This window comes from Melospiza melodia, chromosome 1 (genome assembly GCF_035770615.1).
Source record: "Melospiza melodia melodia isolate bMelMel2 chromosome 1, bMelMel2.pri, whole genome shotgun sequence".
NCBI lineage: Eukaryota > Metazoa > Chordata > Aves > Passeriformes > Passerellidae > Melospiza > Melospiza melodia.
Window position 1 is genome coordinate 47945694 of NC_086194.1, and position 21649 is coordinate 47967342.

Consider the following 21649-nt stretch of genomic DNA (forward strand, 5'->3'; position numbering starts at 1 on the left):
TTGCAGTGGCTCCCTGATACGGATGTGTTTCCTGCCTTTCCACAGCTGCCCATCACCCAGCAGCAGTTCCAGCTGCCCAGAAAGCAACAGGTGGGGAGTTCAAAGATCTAGGAGCACTTCTGGCTATTTGGATGTTCCAGATTCCTGTAGCTTGAAGCATCAGGCCCTGGGATGGGCTGTTGTGGGGACCAGGGATTTGGCAGAAAGACAGACTGATGTCTGGTCATGGCTGAGTGGCAGCCAAATGGGGAAAACTGCTCACAGCCTGTTGGAGGATGTGCCAGAAGGGATCCCTTGCTGCAAAACGTGTTGCTTAGGATTAATTGGGTCCCTCCAAGGCAAATCAGCCCCTCTGAAAATTTTCCAACTGATCCTATAGTTAATCACTCCTGATTTGGCTACGTGTTGTCTGTGATAATTAGATACCTAGTCGGAGGAACTGTCGCTGTGATAAACATGCACTCAAGGGAAGAAATGGTTTTGTGTGACTAAAAATTAATTATGACAGGCTTCCCCTGCCTTGAAAGGGGTAAGATTTTTCTCTTTTTTTCCTCAGTTTTTTAAAATTGGTACTAGTATAGTGGTTAGGAGAGAAAAATATAGAAATAGAAATGGGAAAGATGTGAACCCATTGGTAATTACTAGGGAACCTTGGGGAAACCACAACACAGCTGCAAGCTGTGCTACCCAGTGGTTGCCAAAATCATCTGAAGTTGTAATCTACCATTTTAATGATGTGATTTAGCTTCTCTCTCTCTTTGCTGGTGAGAACTATTTTGACAACAACTTCCTGCCTGTCAGATTCAAAAAAGATTCTTTTACTCCAATACAAGTGAGTACATGCTTTTGGTCTAGAAAGCCAAGGAGTGAGTGCTCTGTTAATTGTCAGAGGTACTGTGCCATTCACACTGAGATTACAGGATCCCAAAGGTAGCCTCCAAATATCTGAAAAAAAATGCCCCAAAGCACTTTACACTCTGAGGGAATGTCCCAAAACATGCCTGCACACAGTATGAGGTTTCAATCATCACATATAGCTAGTGTAGGAGGTAGTGCTAGGCACCCAGTGCTGGCAGAAAATTTATTTCTCTAATATAAAAAAAGTCTTTTGGAACCCTCTGACTTAATCTTTTGCCTTGGTCCACATCCAGTTTTAATACAACATCCACCAGTCAGTGAGTGTAAACCAAATGCCCATCTCCACCTGTAACAATAATCAGGAAGAAATGCAGGCAGGCTGGCCACAATTTTGGGCCAGGACTGCGGTAGAACAGCTTGTTTACACCACCACAACAATGTGTTGAGCCTGGTTTGGAGCTGGGTGGGTATGGCTTGTGAGGGAAACAGTCAGAATAGGGGTCTATCCTGTCCTACACTGGGAATGGTGAGAGCTGTCATTCCTACTTCTGCAGCACAACCAATATCTGCCTCATATTTCTCAGATCTCCTCCACTCGGTCAGGTTTGCTTGAAGTCATCAATGGATTCATAGATTTTTCAGGGAGAGAGCCAACATGAATGGGGAGGTGACCAGGAGGAACCCACAGCACCCCAAATTTACCCAGAGGATGGTATCTGTCATGCAGGTTATCCCAGAGGAAGCGACCATCCACCAGGCCTGTTAGAATCACGTGGCTGCCGTTTGGGAGACGGGAGTCCAGGTACCGCAGAGCTTGCACCACGTTGGAGAGCATTTCTTTGGGTGTGGTCATGTGGGCCAGTGTGTCACGTTCCCTGAAGGAGAGAGAGGATGCCAACAGGACATTGTGTCAGGAACACTGTGTCTCCAAAAGGGCACCTGAAACAGAGTCAATTCCTCTGTCTGCTGCTTTTCCACATTAAGTCAGCTGAATAAAACATTAGGAAAATGCTGTGATGTCTCTCACTTGTCATTGCCAAAATCAGATGTGATATAGAAACCTCCCTCCCTCAGCATACCCCATCTTTCTGCTAAAAATAGACAAATTAATCCCTTTTTCATAGAGTGGACTCCAGTTGTGGGTTAACCTCAGTGGGCAGCTAAGCATCAGAGAGTAATCACAGAGAGAGTAAAAGCAAGAAAACTTGGGTGTCAAGGCAAAAAATCACACCAAAGCAGTTATTTTTCAATAAGTGAGGAAGAAGCAGAAGAAGAGAGAAAGCAAGCAAAGAAGTAATGCAAAACCAATCCCTCATCACAGCCGGGTGAATGTAGGACTTCTTTCCCCATGGGTTCCTGTACATACCTTACCTTCAACATGCTCTTTGATTATGCAAGGTAGGAATATCTGAGGTAGCTTTGTCTCTCACATGTCATACACCTCTTACTACAGCTCTCCAAGAGAGCAGGAGAAGGGTCTGGAAAATGTGTGAGCCTGGAGAAAGGTGATATCTAAGATTAAAATAGACCATTGGGGTACAGGAGCTGTGTCAGCGTTCCACATGGACTGAATGCCCACATTTTGTGACTCATTGTCAGGCGTGAACCTCTTCAATGCAGATTCCTCACCTCAGGCTTATCCTTTCCCTCTTTTATTTAGCTGTAAATGCTGCAGGAGTGTGAGGGGAAATTAAATCCTAAAGTTGAAATACATTTCAATTTATATAAGAAAAACAAACAAGCAGAACCACCCCAGGCTGCCTGGAGAACACTGCTCTAGTTATGTTATTATAGCAACCACTTTATTACAGAAAAAGCGATCACGCACTCTCCCACCCGAGAGCTATTGCTGTGCTCTCGTGGTGCACGTGTCCATAGCAGGGGCTGGCAGCAAGGGGGGACACAGCCCTGCGAAGGCTGTCCCATCCCATCAAGAGAGGATCTGTCAGAACCCAGGACATTCCTCTGGCTGCTCTGGAGGACTCGAGACCCTGACAGGGGGCCAGAGACCTTGGCACGGAGTCAAAGACACCTGTGCCTTCAATTTTAACCCATGGGGATAATTACCAACTTTGTGTGAAGATTTACAAGCCACAAGTGTTTGAGTAGAATGATAGTGAATTTATCACAGGGTGAAAAGGTAGAATTTTGGGGATTTAGAATGGGAGTTCAAGAGGCAAGATGGAGGAATCTGGGTGTGTCCTGTCTTTCTTCTTGTTGTCCTCCATCTTCTGCTGTGATGGTGGCACTTTTGGATTGGTTTAGAGTAGAGACACACTGTCTAACATAGGTGATAGGTATTGGAAAATTATTGTAAATAAAGTACACGTAGTTTTTAGTATAAAAAACTAACACTGCCCCGAGGACAGTCAGTGTGCCATGAACTGACCTGACAGACAGACCTCAGCGGGTCAGAAAAATAATTTATTACATAAGAGAAAATAAACAACCTTGAGAGTCAGAGGTGAGGAATCTCAACTTCTTCTTCGGTCATGGGACTGGGAAAAAACAGTCTTTAATACCTCAGGAGCCATTTCAGCAACACAAAACTGAGAAGGATCCATCCACCTTGGGAAGGTTTTCATTCTGTCTTGGTGATGTGACCCAGCTGAACAAGGTGTTCAGAAAGTGAGGTCAAGAAGGACAGGGGATGTCCTTCCAAGCAAGAAGGTTGCACTAATGACCACCCTCATTGTTTTGGTGGTTCCCACATTTTGTCCTCTTACTTGTGCTCTTTGCTTGTAGAAAAGCAATCAGCAGCCAGAAGGCTCCATCCAGGTCCTTTCCTTAGGATAGTTCTTTCATCTCTTTCTTGTCTTACCATGGGTAAGAGAAGGGCAAACTTGATGCTTGCAGTGCTGAGCAAGCTGAATTGGGTCAGATTCCTTGTCAGTGAACACCACAGAAGCAGATTTCCAAAGCACTGTTGCTCTGTCTTGAGGCGTTCAAAATGTTTAGATTCAGAGGGGGGAAATGGATGCTGAATCCTGTTGGAAGAATGATGTTCCCTTAGAAGGATTTGGGATTCTTCAGTGAGCTGCATTTTGCACACAAAATAATAATTGGGTGAGTTTCCTGGGCCCAGAAATTTATCTTAATGCAGTATGTGCTGCTGAAGTGTTTGAGACTTTCTAGCAGGAAGAACTGAAAAACAGCATTAGGATTCAGGTTTATCCTTGTGACAGCCACCAAATCAAGCTACTTTTGAGATAAGACTGTGGATTTGCTCTGAAATTACTTCATTTCACCTACAGGCGTTGCAGCACTTGATTTCAAAATACTGATCTGGTGTAAGGCCTCTACCACAAGTAAACATGTCAGCACAAGCCAAAATTAATATGACATTCATAATTCCACTTTCCCTTGTCATGCAGTGTTGAAGTCATGCAGATATGTCTTCACATTTCTTTTCTGTGCCATGCTATGAAATGAAATCCAAATGAGAAGAAAGCAACCTTGTAGGCATGTTCAATTTTGGCTCTGCCGTAAGGACTCCGAGGTGCCTGGGTGAGCCCCAGGGCCTGATGTGGTACCCTCACCTCAATCCCCTGGGCTTGCTGCACGGGGCTGGTATGCCCAGGGCATGAGGGCTACAGGTGCTGCCTGCTCACACGCTGTTCTTAGGGCAGGAGGGTGCAGCAGCTCTTTGGTGCTGCTGATAGCTGTACCATGAAGGGGCACAATGCTCTTGCTGGCACTGGCGTCACTTTGTACAAGGTCCTTTCACAGCGGGTTGCTGCTCACCCTGCTTTGCTGCTGCCACCTTGCTGTTGCAGATGTCATAAGAGCAGATGTGTGAAGGAGAGGCTGGAGAAATGGTGCCATACCCAAAATGCAACCAATATTTGCATTAACTGTGCAGCATTTGAGACGTCTGGTGCTCATTATTTTCTTGTCTGATTTTTTTTTTTTCTGCTAGTTCTCTGTATCCCCTATTCACACCTCAGTGGGCTGAGAGATACCATTGCCATCTGTCTTTATTTTTCTCACCCTCCTGTTTGGACACCACGGTGTGGAGACTACAGGGAATGTGTAACACAGGCTGCCAATTTCATTATCCTTTCCCTCTACAAACATCCCCATTACTCATTGCCCCGCTCTTCGCATGGGATGAAATACCTGCATTTTAACAGCGCTTTGGGAAGAGCTGTGTCTCCAGTATGCTCAGCACACAGCCCTCTTTTGAAGCCAAAATACAGGATAAGGCCAGGAAGGCTGTATGACTGCAGTTTAGAGCTGTCCTTGAAGAGATTTTTATTTGCCAAGCCCTAGGTTTGAAGTCAAGCCCATCAGATGCTCGGCATCCTCTGTAACCTCTGTAGGTACATCAGAGCCAGGGCAACTACACAGTAACGGGACACTGAAACAAATCTCTCTCTGCTGTCCATCCCCCGCAATGGAAACAGCAGGATGCTACAGAAGCCGTGGCGTCTTTCCTTGCAGGAGTCACAGGGATCACCACAGCCTGATAACCTCTTTTGATGCTGTGAATGTTTTGGAAGAAAACAGACAGAAAACAGCAGTGAGAATTTGAGCAGACAAAAGTGTCTCTGCCAGATAGTGAATGCTGGGATAAAAAAACATCAGAGTTTCAAGCAAGCATTAAATACTGCTGTGGAAGGTTTTGGAATATACAAATGGGTGAGGCAAGGTCAAAACGGTTTAAATTTCTGGAAAATTTCTTTTTACTTCAGATGAGTAGAAAGCAGTATTAGAGACAGGGTGAGCAAAAGGAATAGCCTGCAGAATGAGGAATAAAAAAAGGGAAAAGAGGTGCTTTTAGCAAAGGCAGTGACACAGCAGAATTGAAATATGTGCACAACAGAGCCTGGGCCAAGCCTGTGAGAAGACACCTTGAAAGTCTCCATGGCAGGAGCCATGGACTTTAGCAAAGGTGGAATTTTTCTTTTTTGTGTTGGAGGGAGTAGGGGCTTTATCATCCTGGCAATGGATGCAATGATCTCTCCATAAACTTCCCAGTAAACTGATCCCCAGGACAGTCTTGTCAGCAAGTACCAGGGAGCCTGTGACTGCTTTTCCCTCTCAGAGCATGGTAGCACTGCTTGTGAGGATTTGTGCATCTTTTCCCTGACAGGAGCAGGGTGCTGAGGGCAGGTTTGGCAATTCTGGGCAGGGGTGCAGAGAGCATGAGCACCAGAGGGGGAAGGTTTCATGGGAGGTGATTTCTGTGTGCTGCCTGCATGGGGCTGGGTGAGGGTCATGCCAGGAAAGGACATAAAAGGTGCCCCTGTGGTCCCACTTCTGCCACAGCTGAGGGCTCCCAGGTTCTGCAGGGCTGAGGAAAGCCCTGCCTGGCTTTGGACATCCTCATCTGGAACACAACTGTCACGGACATTCTTTCATAAAAATCCTTTCTTTTAGGATTTTTCCCCTTCTGGGAATCTGAGGCCCCAGAAGAAAAATGTAAACAATTATTATCTGCTGCTGTGGAATGTAACAGGTGCATCTGTGATTGGTCTTCTGTGAGTGTTTGGACTTGCTGACCACTCACGGGAGAGTCTGTCCTTGCTTTCTGCCTGGACACGGAACTTTGTGATTCTATTCCTATTCTATTCTTAGCTTAGCAGCTTCTGAACTTTTCTCTCTATTCCTATTAGTATAGTTATAATGTATTATATATCATAAATTAATAAATCCAGCCTTATGATCATGAAGCAAGATTCTCATCAATCTCTCTCACCCTGAGGACCCTCACAAGTCATGTAACACACAGCACCTGGCAAACAAACCTTCAACCATGAACTGCCTGCTAAGCAGATTTAGGACACCAAACCTTGGCCATTTTCATGGCCACATCTGACAGCCTGCATGTAGCTCCCACTTTATACAATTTATTATACAATCTGCAGGTGAGAACTTTCAAAACCTTTGGCAGGAAACTCAGCTGAATGTGCAGCATTTGTTAAAGGGAGTGTTTTGAAAGTCTCTGTGTAAGAAAGATTGATTTCTCCTATGCACAACAAAAGCTGAAGATTGACCATGGTGAAAATAATGTTGCACTAGCAAGAGCACCAGACCTCCTGCAAAACCAAAACTGCAGCATGGATGTGCTGTGCCCTGTCCTGGTTGCAAGGAGTTTTCTGCCTTCTCACTACCAGGAGGAAGGGAAGCATCCAGCCTGTGACCTCTTGGTGTCCCTGTGAGAGCTGCTAATGGGTAATACCAGAACTATTAGTTTTGAAAGCTTCAGTTCATGCTCCTGCAGAGTTTATGATGTGAATAAAGCCAGAAAGACAAAACACCTCATCAGGAGAGCACAGCAAAGAGTGCAGGAAGCAGAGGCAGGGTGAAAATGGACCTCGATAGGGGACTGTGTTGTCATTCCTCAGAAATGATGAACCAGTCATGCTTTCCCTCCTGCGAGGAGGTGGCACAATGGGTAAGATGGATATACTTGCTTTTAAACACTTCCCCCCCCCCCCCCCGTTGTTATTATTCATTTCCTCTGCTAAGTTAGAAATAATTACCTCAGACATACCATTAGTCATTTTATGACTGGCTTATAAAAGAAAGAAAGAAATGCAAGCTCCAAATCAGGACTGGTAGGTGCCTGTAACAAATACAGGTAAGGAAACAACAAGTATTTTCAGCAGAAAATTAAGAAAGAAGGACCAATAACAAAGGAAAATGCCATCATTATGGACAAGCACAAATCAGTGAGACACAAATGTCCAGGCAGTCAGCAGTACTCTAAGGAAGTCAAATTTATGCTACTATAAGTGTTCATTTGGTTTACACCTTACCCATTGCAGACATCATTCCCAATTGTAGCGTAGATAACTATGGCTGGATTGTCCAACAGCTGGTTTCTGGCCAAACTAAAAGATAAATATGGAGCTATGTTATTGGGGAAATACACTCTTGAGTGTCTGAATCACACACCATGCTTGTGTGAGATCATGTTTAGAAGTATCCCACTTGTATATGGCCAATACCCCAATGACTGTGCTCCTATGTTTGTGAGAGGCTTTTTTGTTTTGTTTCGGGGTTTTTTGTGTGGTTGGTTTTTTTCACTCTAATTTTATATTTTAGTAAAGTGACTTCAATGCAGTTATATTCACTTCTCCCTTTCAGTGCTCATGAACTTGTCTTTTTCACTGTTTTTCCTGCTGGCTTTCCATTTTCTTTGTGTTATTCAGAAGCCAAATCAAATAGTTTCACTTTGGGGCAAAGGCATGAATCAAGATGGGAATTTTTAAATCAGAGATGGGAGAGGAAGACTAGGTTTGGCTGACAACTAAATCTATGTGTAGAATTGAACTAAAGATCAAATCAGGATGTGGTTTGAATCTCAGTGCTAGAGGGTAAGAATTCATTACTTCTTTGTCAGGATGAGAGAAAAATAAATCCTTTAGGACACAAACTGTATCAGTGTCAAGCAAACTAAATCAAACCCAGCTGACCCACAACCCACCCAAATTCATCTGAAAAGGAGAGTTTCAGCCTCTCACTACTCAGTAGCTACTCAGTTATATCCATATGGAAATAACAGTGGGCCTGCCCATGTCTATCTACATTGCTGCACGTATTTAAGGGGACCCAACAGACAGATTATGGAAAGGCTTAGTCTCTCCACTAAAATCACTGGAAATGCTCCACTGGCTTAACAGAGCCAAGTTCAAGGCCATGGAGATGATGATTTCCACTCTTAAACCCAGTTTTCTTCTGTTTATTAATGTTTATACTAGAGAAGAAAGCCAGCACTTCAGAGCACACTGGTCAAGGGAAGCTGTGCTTCTTAGAACATTCATGGATAAAATAATCCTCACAGTGCTTTGCTTGTTTCTGTCAAAGAGGTAGAACTCCATCGGTGCTCCTGTACCTCAAGTTAGCTCTTGAATCCCATTAAGCACTCACCTTTTTATTAAAGAGAGGAGGTTTCCTGAAGAACCACCTGATCACACATAGAGGGAACAAGAGAAATAGTACAGCATTGTTATAGTGACACAAAACCCTTGAATGCAAAACCAAACTAGATTGCATATACATTGCCAAGAATGTAGAAGCCCTAAAAGTAAAAATGGAGCAACAATTCCTCTCTGTAACCTTTTTAGGTGTTGGCACCAAGAAGTAAAGCTATATCCAGGGACCTGCTGCTTCCTTATCTGAATTGCACACTTCAGCCTGTAGAAAATCAAATACTTTTAAGTGCAGGGTTATTTGGATCTGGCTTTTAATCCAGATCTGGCAGCTTCTTCCCATCTGTTGAACATAGTAGTCTCCTGTAAACCAGCCAACCTGACTTGTCAACAGTCAATCTATTTTAACTTTCCCTATAAATTGCAAAGGGAACTGTTCTCGCTCTTCTGAGAGAGTAAATGTCTCACAGCTATACCACGTTGGGACAGATTCAGGTCCTAAACATAGGCACCAAGTGCCATTTTTGACATCCCAGAGTTTCCAAGGCAGCTGCAGCAGGGCTGGCAGATACATCACAAGAGGCATGAGAGATTGTGCACTTCTGGAGAGGCAGCTGGAGCTGGGAAAGATACCATAAAGCACCTCAAAGAGCTGTAGACACCAGTGTTTGGGTTCCTGCACTGCTCTCCCCACAAGTGTCAGACTTTTTCTAAGTAGTATTAGGCCAGCTGCACTCCTCCCAAGAAGAGTTCAAATTTAGCAATTCATCCAAAGGGTTGTATGAAAATCTTTCCTCCTTGAGGAAAGGAGCTGACTACACCTAAACACCTGTGAGCATCTGTAATATTTAATTTATGTTTTGAATGAGAAAAGCATTCCCATTTAGTAAAGCTTTTGTGCATTAAACTTATTAGCAGGTCTTTAAAGGCTATGCATATTCACCCAACCATCTCCAGCACACAAATCAAACTCCATCACCTACAGTACAAGAGGGATAGCAAACAAGGAGCCAAAACAGACTTTAGGCTTTAGTCAAGATGAGACTAGGTCTGTGATTGCAGGAAGTTCACCTCATAGCAAGGTACAGAAACATAAACTTCAGAGAAGCAGATCCTGCAGGTCGTACTTGCTCTTATTTTTCAGTATTTTCACACTCTCCTCTTTTTTCGTTCCTTCTCCTCTTTTATTATCCTCCTCCTATTCCCAGCTCAATGCTTCCCTGATCTCTCTCTTCTCTTTTCTGCTTTGTGCTTCTGAAGCTTGCTTTGAGGAGTAAATCCTGCCCTCCCTGCAGCTCTTGAGGGGAAACTTGTGGACAGAACATCATTAAATCCCTGCTGGATTGGCATGGGGGAAGAGATCTGAGATATAAACCCCTAAGGTAGCAATAGTACACTTTGCATTTTAATAGTGGTGCCTTTGTTATTGTCACTCACAGTGATGCCAACCGCATATATCAAGGAATCCTTTATGTTTTAAATAATCCAGTTCTTCCAAGCTGAAAATGAATGTATCTATCTGCTGCTTCTCTCCTGGGGGTTGCTGATCCATTCAAAGATCCAGCCCTTCTATTGAGAAGCTCTTTTCAGCAGGGTAAGAGCCCCACAAAAACCTCAGAAACTATGGCTTGGAACATAACTACCAAAAGTTGGGTTTTTTTCCTGTTTAACAGCCCTTCTTTCAGTTAGAGTTGAACACCCTCTGTTTAAGCCATTCTGTCACAAGGCTCCCTGGACTGTGGCTGTGGTTTCAGCATAAATAAGCTACTGGGACCTCTAGAAATTCAAATGTATTTACAAAAAAGCAATAAGCTGCTCTTGGGTATGTATTACCTCCACAAGCATAGGTAGTTATAAGCAGCTCAGTGGAAAGCATTAGCACAGTTACAAATCAAAACATCAAGAACATGAATGGGTATTTTAGAAAGGAGTTTTTATGGGTAAATTGAGTCTTCAGGGAAGCTTTTGTGATACAGGATGAAATCTGTGATGAAAACATTTGAGAGAGATAAGGAGACGAAGCAGAACAGTTACCCTTACACTGTTCAATGGCCTGGAATCTACTCCTGGATCTTTCCTGCCTCTCTCTGTTGCTTTCCAAGTAATCTCAGACTGGTGAGGTTTGTTTTTTTTAGTTTTGGTTGTGAAATCAAGGTTGGGTTTGCTTCCAGTTGTGAGGGAAGGGTCCATCACCTCCAGAGGATAATGGGATTTTTTAAGAAAGGGAAGGAAGAAATCCTGTTAGCACGGAGGCTGGGGAAGCTTTTTTCCATGGTGAAGATGCATGTCCTGAGAAGAGCAGTGAGGGAATGTCCCTTTGTGCTGAGTCTGACACAGTGCTGGAGTTTTTGGAGGGGAGCTGAACAGGAACATTGTTCTTGGCGCCTGGCTTGGCTTGCCATCCCTGAGCTTTAGCTCTTGGCTGCATATCTCCCCCACCAGATCAGCATCCTTTCCTTGCACACATGTGGGGCTGTGAAGCATCATTTTCAGAGGAAGGTTTAGGTGTCCCAGGTGGGGTTAGGTCAGGCTGTTCAGCTGTTTGCTTTATTGACACTGAGGGTTGCTTTTTAAATCCTCCCATTCTGGGAAACTATTACACCAAATGAGGCAATAAAAGTGAACCTTTACACTGTAGTGTCAGTGTGATGATTTAGAGAAGATATCCTGAGATTCTTCTCTTACTGGTAATTTTTCCCTTTTTAAATTCACTTCTTAATTTTCTGCAGAGTCTTTTGCCATGACACAGGCTCACCTCTTTTTATATCCTGCAGATGTCTGTAGTGTAAGTGGAAAGGGGATATGTGGAGAGAAAAACGAACGATGAACACAGTGAGAGATTATAAAAAAATCTACAAGGGAATTGGGGACAGGAAGCACATGAAATACTACTCCCATTAATGTAAAAAGAGCAGAACAAAATAATTAGGGTATCAGGCTGAGGTGAATTGGATATAAATGAGAAGAAACCATTGGCTTAGTCATCCTTGACCATCTAGTTTGGCCCTTTTTAAAATTCTGTCTCACCAGAAAGGCCACCTGGAGGACTGCAATGATGGGAGCCACTAACTCCACCCTGCAACTTACAGGCAAGAAAGTCAGAAGCGCCTGACTGATGGCACCAAAGATGTTGTAAAACACTTTCACAGCAGACTCCAAGCCTCAGGAGCACCATGTGTGCCACAGGAAGGAGCAAGGCATATGAGAGGCATTGCCAGTGTCATTGGTGCTGCCAGAATGCAATTTTAAAGGTGAAAATGCCCACCTGAGCCTGGAAGTGATCCCTGCATCATGCTACCTGTCTGCGCAGCCTCTTCTACCTGGTAAGATCACAGACTCACAGAATCACAGAGTTTTTAAGGTTGAAAGCAACTTCTGGAGATCATCTGGTCCAACCCCCCTGCAAGGCAGGGTCCCCTAGAGCAGGTGACACAGGAACGCATCCAGGTGGGGTTGGAATGTCTCCAGAGAGGGAGACTTCATGAACTCCCTGAGCAGCTACTCAGTGCTCTGCCACCCTCAGTGTCAAGAAGTTCCTCCTCGTCTTGAGGTGAAACTTCTTGAATTTTATCTTATAGCCATTGCTCCTCATCCTGTTGCTGAGCACCACCAAAAGACTCCAGCACTGTCCTCTTGGCACCTGCCTTAGAGATATTTATATGTATCTGTTTGTTGGAGGTGGAGGGCTGGGGCAGATCCTTTCTGATCCAAATTTTTTTCAGGAAATTCCAACCATTTAATAAGTTTCTAAGTAGTTCTAGAGACAGCAGGGCTCCTCATTTGTAGCCAGCATGAATCATCTGCTGGAAAGGAAGAACATCCCATATAGCCAAATTATCTACCCGAGGAAAATAAATTTTCCCAAGCTTCTGCAGCCAGTTTTCTGAAGCATGAAAATTAATTAAATACAATAGAAACAAAAAGGCATAATCACAGCATAATCAAGTGTCTTTTAAGCCTGCTGTTAGGGACATCAGCTAATCCAAGACACAAAAGCTAACATCATAAAACTCAATTTATAAGACTACTGTCACTCCTTCATACAACCCCTCTGACAACTCAGGATTTCTTGTTTGCCTTCATTCCTCTGGTTTAAGACTTTTCACTCCTGATAGCTTTTTTTGAAAAAAAAAATCCCCCCAAACAGAGGTAAGTTTAATGAAAACCCATGTTCTTGTACCAGAACTATCCTTCAGTTTAAACTATTCTTCCACCTCTATTTATGCCTCAAAGGAAATCAAATTGGAAATACCTTTTAATTAATGCTTTGATCAAATGTCAATGTGTTGCATCATCCCTTCAGAAGTGTCCATTGCCCTAATCCTCCCCAAAACATTTCCCTGTGTCTCCATCCAGGTCAGTCCTCCTTAGAGAAACAGGATCAAAATCTGAGGTCTTATCAGAACTTGTATGAGGAAGGACTGTCTCCCTGTCTCTAGACAAAATGCCATGCCTGATGCATCTTCAACCTTCTTTCCTCCTCTACCCTGCACTCTTGATGGTTTCTTGGAATTTCTCTTTGCACCCCAATGGCCCTGCCCCTCCACCATCTCTGCCTAATGGGCCACTAGTTTTCAGAGAAGTCTCATCATTACTTTTGTCATGCATATTTTGTACAAATTTGCAGCATGTATTTGCTGCAATTCCTGCCCCTGCTGTTCCCAAGCTCATCTAAATTATTCCTGTGTAAGGATGTGCCCCACTCCAGGATGGTTAATTTAGCTTCATTCAAAGAAGTCATCAAGCATGGACCTTGGTCTTTGCTCTAAAGTCACCACTCCAAATGTTAAGCAGCATTAGCCTCAGGAGAGATGCAGAAGGGACACGGCTTCGCTCTCAAATCCACTGCTCTTCCCTGCTTTGCTGCTTCTCTACCCACTTATTTCTTGTAGCAACCTTCCTCTTCTTCACTGCACACTGGGGTACCATGCAAGACACTTTTCTTAATTCTAGGTAGATCAGGTCTGCTGCATATTTATATGCATATTATATATATAGGTAATGCACATATATATGTAATGTGCATATAAATGTAATATATATGTATATGTATTACATATATTTGTATATATAGTGTGCGTTTTTAAAAAGAAAGAAGATGTGCGCCAGCCCCACAAAATAAATTAATCAAAACCCAACAGTGTTAAGTTTTGTTTCTGCCTTTGATTACTTATTAAAATCTGTTCTGAGAGCACATTAGGATGCCAGCCCCACTGGGTTAAATAAGTGCTGAGTTAAGTAGGTGCTGTTCTTTATTCTTCCATAAGAAATGCATGCAACTAAGAAGGGGCTTCTCTTTGTTCCTGACAGATGTTCATTAATGCAGCATCAATTATCAGCACTGGTAATTTCAGTAATAATAATAATAATAATAATAATAATAATAATAATAATAATAATAATAATAATAATAATAATAATAATATAGAAGTTTAAAGAAGTTGACATACCATTTTGGGAGATGTTCTGCAAGTCTCTGTGATTACAGCGATTTCTCTTGCGTAAACGTAGATACAGAGAGTCTGTCCACCCTCTGAAATAAATGGAGAAAATGCCAACTGCTAAAGTCATATGATAATGATGAAAACACAGAGATATTAAAAATGAAGTATATTCTTGTCTCTGAAAAACTCAGTACCCCAGTTATGTATATGCTTCTATTTTGCCATCTCTCTCTTTTTGTGGCCATAAATCTTTTTAATCTTGAACAGGGTGGCCTAAAATAAAGCAAAGATACCTGCTCAGAAACTGTAAACTGATGAAGAGTTTCTCTGACATTGTTCCATCCAGAAACAATGCTTTTATCCTGGTCTTTCAGATAAGGCATTTAAAAGCCTTTTTGTTATACATCATTTATCAAAACAATTCTGTTGGTTGTTCACAAATTGACTTTTCAATTGGTTGTTATGGAACAGTAAGTAAAAGAGAAGAAATATTGGCAGGGCAATCATTTCCCAACATCATAAATCTTGGACAGATTAATCTGAAAACAGGTTACACTTTGCTGTTATAAGTTCTCTCCTTTATTTTGCACTGTGGAGAAAAATGAAAAAAAAAAAAAAACCAAAACAAATTAAAAGGATAACAGCCCAGAGGGTGATGAAAAGATCAAGCTCCCAGCCATGAGTACACAGTCATTTCTATCTGGGCAGCAGCTGTTTGTTTATTTGTTGGGGTTTTTTTATCTTTCAGGAGTGGAAGAGATTAAAAACTGAGCACTGGACCAAGGCTATCACTGACAACTTCAGGGGCAGTTCTAAGCTCTGATCACTTGTGAGCTTCAGATTCTTTGGAGCCCAGACAAGTAGTGTGTACTGAGAGGCTGGTCATTGTAACAGGGTTTTAGCCATCAGTTTTGCCATGGCTCTGATAGAGAAGGCTGCACAGACCTTTCCTGTTGGCTTGTCAAGTAGTAAACTGCCTTAAAGCAGATACTGTGGGAATGCAGCTGAGGCTGAGAGCCTGGATTTTGCACGGGGAGAAAAAAAGGAAACAAAAAGTGCAAGGATATGGTGCCACGGATATTTTTCCGGGAAAAAAAATGTTATTCTGCCAACTTTTAAATTCTGCTGGTAGAAAGCCTCTTCAGCTTGACCCATGCTTGGTTTGGCATTCAGCTGTATTCCTGACTTATCCTAGACATAAAAAATAAAAATTATCTGAAACTTAGGTCAGAGCAGGCACTGGTCAATGATTGTATCCTACAGCTCTTGCAGGATTCAAAGGCCTTTTAATGCCGGCTAGAGAGATGATTAATAGAAAGTTTGGGTGGTTTTTTTGTTTGTTTGTTTGTATTTTTGTTTGTTTTCGGCTTTTTTTTTTTTTTTTTTTAATTTCACAGCTACAACTGCAGGCATTTCAAGGTGTTTTGTGTTTTGGACTTTATTTTCCTTCCCTTCTGGCAGGGAGTTTATTTTTTTTCCATCTATGCCTGCAATCTTCCCCATCCACATGAGCCAAACCAACACAGCAAATTAGGTCACAGACTCTTTCAAATTCTCCTTTTGCTATTTCCCTCTAAATGTGTTAAAAAAAAAAAAAAAATAAAACATGTGGGAAGAGGAGAAGAAAGATTTCCTCCCAGTAGGGAACACTATGAAATAACCATGGGGATACCCTTTATTCCACTGTTTTCATCAGCAAAAAGGAAACATGAGGAAGAGAGGAAGATTTAAAAATAAAAATAAAGAGAAAGGTTGATTTTTGTTACTTTCAGCAATGCTTTCCTTGCCTGGATTTTGTAAAAGAAAATAGTTTATCTTTTATTTCTTTGGGGTTTTTTCCATCTAAATTACAGTTTGACCGATTCCAAAACCTACTCTGAATTTCAGGAAGACTTGCTTATATATTTAAAATATCTTTTAAAGTCCAAGATCCAGGGTTGATCTTGGTTTTAGAAAGAGCAGATGCAGAGCTGAATAGTATTTTTCTCTTTCTTTTCAAGCACTGCTTTGGTTTTTTATCTTGCTCTGTCTCTGAGACCTAGGGACTTGCTATGGCTTGGCCACCCTGTCTGTTGGCTTACCCGATGGTGGAATTGAGAAATCCAGTGATCTCTGAGAACTGGGGCCAGTCAAACTCATCACTGAAAGCCATGGGGAGATTAGCAAATGATTTCTGAAAGAGAAATTTTAAAATCAACCTGGTTTCACCCTCACAGACATAAAATCCTGTTAGCAAATTTGAACAGTTCTTAGCCAGAGCATTAGCCAGACAACAGCAATTTTAACTGCCGTAGTAGTGGTAACTATGTATGCATATTCTTAAAATGTTGGCTTTTGTAAGACAGGCATATGAAGAGATGGAGGAAGGAAAAACAGGGAAGATATCTGAATTGCAGCTCTTGGTGCCTTTTTTTCCTGAAAGAGTCCAAAACTCCTCCTGAAAGAGTCCGAAACTCCTCCTTATGTGAGCAGGTACTGCAGGTGCGGACCCCCAAGGCAGCAGCTGATTGCTCCAGCATCCATCCTGCCCAAAGGTGTGTCAGCCTTGGGCACAGGAAGAGATGACAGTGTGATGTCCCCAGAGAATATGGCAAAGGCATAATGTCAAATTCTCTCAAAGCTTCCCTGCCCTCTACAGCAGGATGAGCTGAGAACAACCAATCCCCTGAAAACCTCTGCCTGGTCCTCACTAAATTTTGGGGATGGCACTAAAGCAACAGGGTCAGAAAGGCCTCTGAGCATGGCAAGGAAAAGGGAGAAAAGCACATCATCTGGCATAACCTTCCTATGCAAATGCATGCATCCTTTACCCTTCTCTGTTTTGCTGATATTGGTCCCTAATGCTTTTTTACAGTGACTGCCCCTGTGAAAGCCTCTCCACAGATGCAAGCCATGTTGCACATTCAAAACACAGTGCCCAGTTCTTTCCCACTTTGTTTTCTGAAAGTCCCAAAATTCATGGAAGGTTAGGAAAATAGCCTTGATAAATTGTGCCACCTCAGAAGGACAGAACATGGAGTAAATTTCCAGCTTCTCCTGGTCTGGGGTATGCTTGCAAAGACAAATGTATAAATCCAGTGTGCTCATAAAGAGGAAAACTGCTGATGAAAAAGGTAATAACCAAAAGAAGGTCAAAACATAAAATCAGAGAACCTACAGGCTGGTTTAATCCATATAATTTATTAGCTTCATTTTCTCTTCAAGCAATTGTGGGGTTTCCTTAAGACTTCACTGCTATAAACAACAAGCAGGTGGGTAATTCTTTATCCAGGAGGGTCAGAGTAACTGAAGAGCTAGAAAACAACTAAATCTTGTGCTCCCCACCAAGTTCTAATTCCAAGAAAATTATTGTTCAGGTGAATGGGAGCTATACTTGAGGCTATGGCTTGAGTATGTGTCTAAGCATTTTGACTGTAAGAGGATGGAGAGAGATGCAGGGAAAAGGGAGGAAAGGCAAGTAAAGGAGGGGTTGTGGGAGACAGGAAATCCTGAAGCCATGCTCTGAGCAGTCTAATGTACAGCAGATGCCACTTTAAAGCATGTAACAGCACATTTGACCCACCTACAGCACATCTGCATTAGCTACCAAGGTGAAAAGGGGCCTGTCTTAATTATCCTTCAGTTTGTTCTCTCTTTTTCACACACGTGTCCTTGTGCATATGTGTACATACATATAAAAATAAAAAACATTCATTTTTTTAGGGCTGCAGGGAAACTTCAAATTTACCTTCTTCAAATCTGTTAGTTTTGTGTGCAAACAAAAAGTACTTAATCCAAGGGCACAGCTATGAGCAGAAGTGGAGGGATACAGCGTAGCTTGGCCTTCTGCAATATTTTCCTCTTCACAGGTTAGCATTAGAGGTGAGAGAAACAGTCACTAGGACAGAAAAAACCCTTCAGATGTGATCTCTTATAAATGACACATATATTAGAGTATAAGAGAGATAAAAATTATTTAATACTTTTTAAACAAATAGTTTTATGAACAATTCTCTCATTATTTACCATTGGCACTCCAAAACAATATATTCATTGGACAAGTCCCAGTAATTTCTAACTGTTTGGTTTTTTTCCCCCTGCAAACTTGGCTTAAATATGAATTTGCCAGAGCCTAATTGAGTTGCAAATTGATTTGAAGAGGAACGTTTGAGCCCAAAATTACAGTTGCATTTGAAAACTGGATAAGCATTTAGCATTGACACTATTCCAACAAAGCACTTAAGGGCCAGACTTCTGAAGATATTTCAGGTCCAAAGGGTGAAGATGAGTAGTTAATGGAAAATTCAGAAGAATGCTGAACCTTAAACTCTGCATTGATGTAGTTTGGAAAGTACAGCCTAACAGACTGTGTTGCTTAGTCTCAGATGCAAATGTGTCCCACTCTGGAGGTGCAACTGTGTTGACTTTTGCATAAAACTCTCTTGAGCACAGCCTTGTTTAAATACCATTCTCTAGACTATTCTGGCTGAGAAACCAGCTTCAGCCCACGTGCCAGATTTTAGCAGAGAATCAGTAGAAAATTCTTCCAGCCTAGCTTCAAATGCCATATTTCAGCTTCAAATGCTTTAGATGGGTCTCATTCCAGTGAACATCCTCCTCTCCTAGGTGTGTCCTGCCTTGGAGCATGGGGCAGCCAGAGCCATGGCTGATGCTGAATGCACACATGCCAAGCTGTGCTTAAATGGAAGAAAGTTCAGGGTTGCTGTGGCAAGAGATTTTCAGAATCAGAATACAAAAGGGCACTGGAAACCTCACACTCATACAAGCCTTTCCATCCTGAAAATCTTAAAATCATTGAGGTATACCTTAATTTGAAGGAAAATTGGATGTTTCTTTTTATAATGATTTTAATGCTGTTCAAATACTGGTGAGAGTATTAAGTATCACAGACAACTTTATTATTCTAAGAATACAAATAAGAAAACCTTAAGCTCTTGAGAAAAGCACAGCCTATCTTTTTAAAAAGCAAAAATTGCATTTCTGCTCTGTAAAGCTTCAAGGGACAGAGGTTTGAAATTAGCAAAACTATTACCTTATTTCCCACAAAATGAAATGTCTTAGTCATGACAATACAAGCTTGGAGAAACCTGCCTGCATTTCTCTGGATCTAGGGGAATGCTAGATAATATTATTAAAAAGATTTGCACACATCAAACTCCTGGGGGTTTTTTTGTAGTGGTATGAAAAAAAGAAGTCAGTGGGATAAGTGTTTGGAACATCGTGAATCCACATTTAAAGAAATTATGAATTCGGTTAATAGGAAATAAATAATATTAAACAGTTACCTTAATGATATCTGAGAACCCCTTGAGTTTGTGGGCAACTAGGTATCTACTGGACTATGGATAATGTGGGATTTATTTTTCTCTTTATTCAGCAACAAAATAGAGATCCAACAGTTTTAAATTGCATCTTTCCAGAAAGGGTCTTATTTCCATCACATTTATAAATATAGTTCTTTTACCTCAAAATAAAAATCTCTCTAAAATGAGATATGAAAGTTGCTTCTATTCCAGACACACAACAGAAAAATGCTGTAATTAGTAGCTATTTGGAAGTCAATAGTAAGCAGATGGACAGAGCAGCAGGAGCACAATATCCATCACTAGACATAGTAGTGTTTTCAACATGAGCTTTCTGCAAAAAACGTCTACCTCAAAAAAACCCTAGTACTACTTCTGCTTTCCTAGGCCTTATAAAGTGCATGTCTACTGCATTACACTTCACTTTTAGCATCCAGATTTTCAGGTTAAAGGGTTGAACATTCAGCTCAATTCTTGCTGAAACTCTTCAAAGAAAAATCTGGCAAACCCAAGAAAGCCAAAATAAAGTTGACTTGACCCCTTCTTAGAGATGTTTCATTCTCTTTGCGTAAGACACCTGGGACTTCCCCTATATAAGGAAGAGTGGTGGTTTTTTAGTTGTTTTCTTTCTTTGATTGTTTGTTTCAGCTGAAGAAATAGCATGTTCAAGAGTCAGTTTTCAAAGATGTTTCCAGCTCATAATGGGTGTTTCCCACACCGAGTAATGCCTCCATGTGCTCCTTCTGGGAAGAACCTACTCTGAGAGGGATGCTAACTGTTTATGTGACAGGCTCCCAGGTAAAGCTTTGGAAATAGCACTGGAAAACATGAGTGCCCCCTCTGATGTCTAGCATGCCAGAGGACTTGTTGTGGGAAAAGTGAATGACGCAACTTGATGCATCCATACAAGAAGAGACATATAACAGCAGCATGGCCCCCTGCATAACCCCAGATTACACTGGGGGTAATGACCCTTACAGGGCAAAGCTAAGAGGGGAGTAAATTCCTAATTAGACCAGGAAATCCAAAAACCAGTGTATAGCATCTTCAAGTCAATGGCATGGACATACAAATTCCAAAGCTGTTCAGCCCAAATCTTATCTTGTCACCCCTGTGCTGAATATCCAGCTACCCAGACAACATCCTGAGTGAATTTCTCATTCACACTCTCTTTTCTTTCCATACTTATCATAGGATCTCCTTTGCAAGGTAGACTATGCAAAGCAAAAATAAGGAAAAACAACCATTCTGCAGAGCCTTTTAATGAAATACTAGGCATCTCTCCTAAAAAATTATTTCCTCACCTAATTAGCTTTAAAACTGGAATTAACAGATGCCACTGATGTGGTGCTGATTAGCAGATGGGCCCACAGCATTGTTACCAAGTGTAAATTTTACTCTACACCTGTAGATGTAAACACTTGCAAATGTAAACACACAAAAGGATAAATATAAATAAATATGTGAAATATAGAAAGCATATAAAATGAATATGTAAAAATATAGAAAAATATTAAAGTAATAAAATAATACACAGAATAAATCTAAATTAAGAGGCACAAAACTTTTTTCTGTACCCATGATAAAAAATCTGCACAGGGCAGGGGTAAGGAAGTGCTATATGAAATTCCATGTGGAGGTTTGAGGTTCTATTGAAATGAAAATTAAAGCTTTGAACATGCTCTAGTATTGACTGTGGATAGAACCATTTGACAAACTAATATTTTTATGTGCCTTATCAAAGAAATTTTTGCAGAATCAAAGCCAAGTGTCTTGAGTTAAACAGCACAAAGGAACAGCAGGTACACAAAGATGATGCCTTTTCCTCTCTTCTCCAAGGCCTAACTTCAAATTCTTGCTGTGGTCCCAGATTAAAGATGTTTCCTGTAAGATTAGGCCATAGACTCTCTGCACGCTCTCTGGTCACAAAACCATCTCTGGATGTGCTTCAAAATTCTCCTTGTGGGAAGCCTTGCACTGAAAATCATTGAAGTCAGTTAATTTGTTAACTAAGCCTAGAGATGAAGAATATTTTCCAGTGGCTTTTAATACAACACAAGAGACAGCAATATTGCACTTTCACAACCCCAAGGCAGTTAAATTGCTGCTGCTGACATCCTCCACAGAGAAAGCAAGACACAAAGGACAAGGAAAAGGAAGAGGC

The 21649-nt window shown here is 41.7% G+C and overlaps 1 protein-coding gene across 1 annotated transcript in view; it reads right to left on the bottom strand.

Annotated features, from left to right (window-relative positions):
* Positions 1-21649, bottom strand: part of AOAH (acyloxyacyl hydrolase) — a 76584-nt gene that overhangs the window by 13080 nt on the left and 41855 nt on the right. Inside the window, exons 14-18 of the mRNA XM_063171634.1 lie at positions 16264-16355; positions 14189-14271; positions 8737-8773; positions 7623-7697; positions 1561-1733 (exon numbers count right to left, since the gene is read on the bottom strand). Of these exons, the coding sequence (XP_063027704.1) occupies positions 1561-1733; positions 7623-7697; positions 8737-8773; positions 14189-14271; positions 16264-16355 (460 nt within the window). The remainder of the gene's footprint in view (positions 1-1560; positions 1734-7622; positions 7698-8736; positions 8774-14188; positions 14272-16263; positions 16356-21649) is intronic.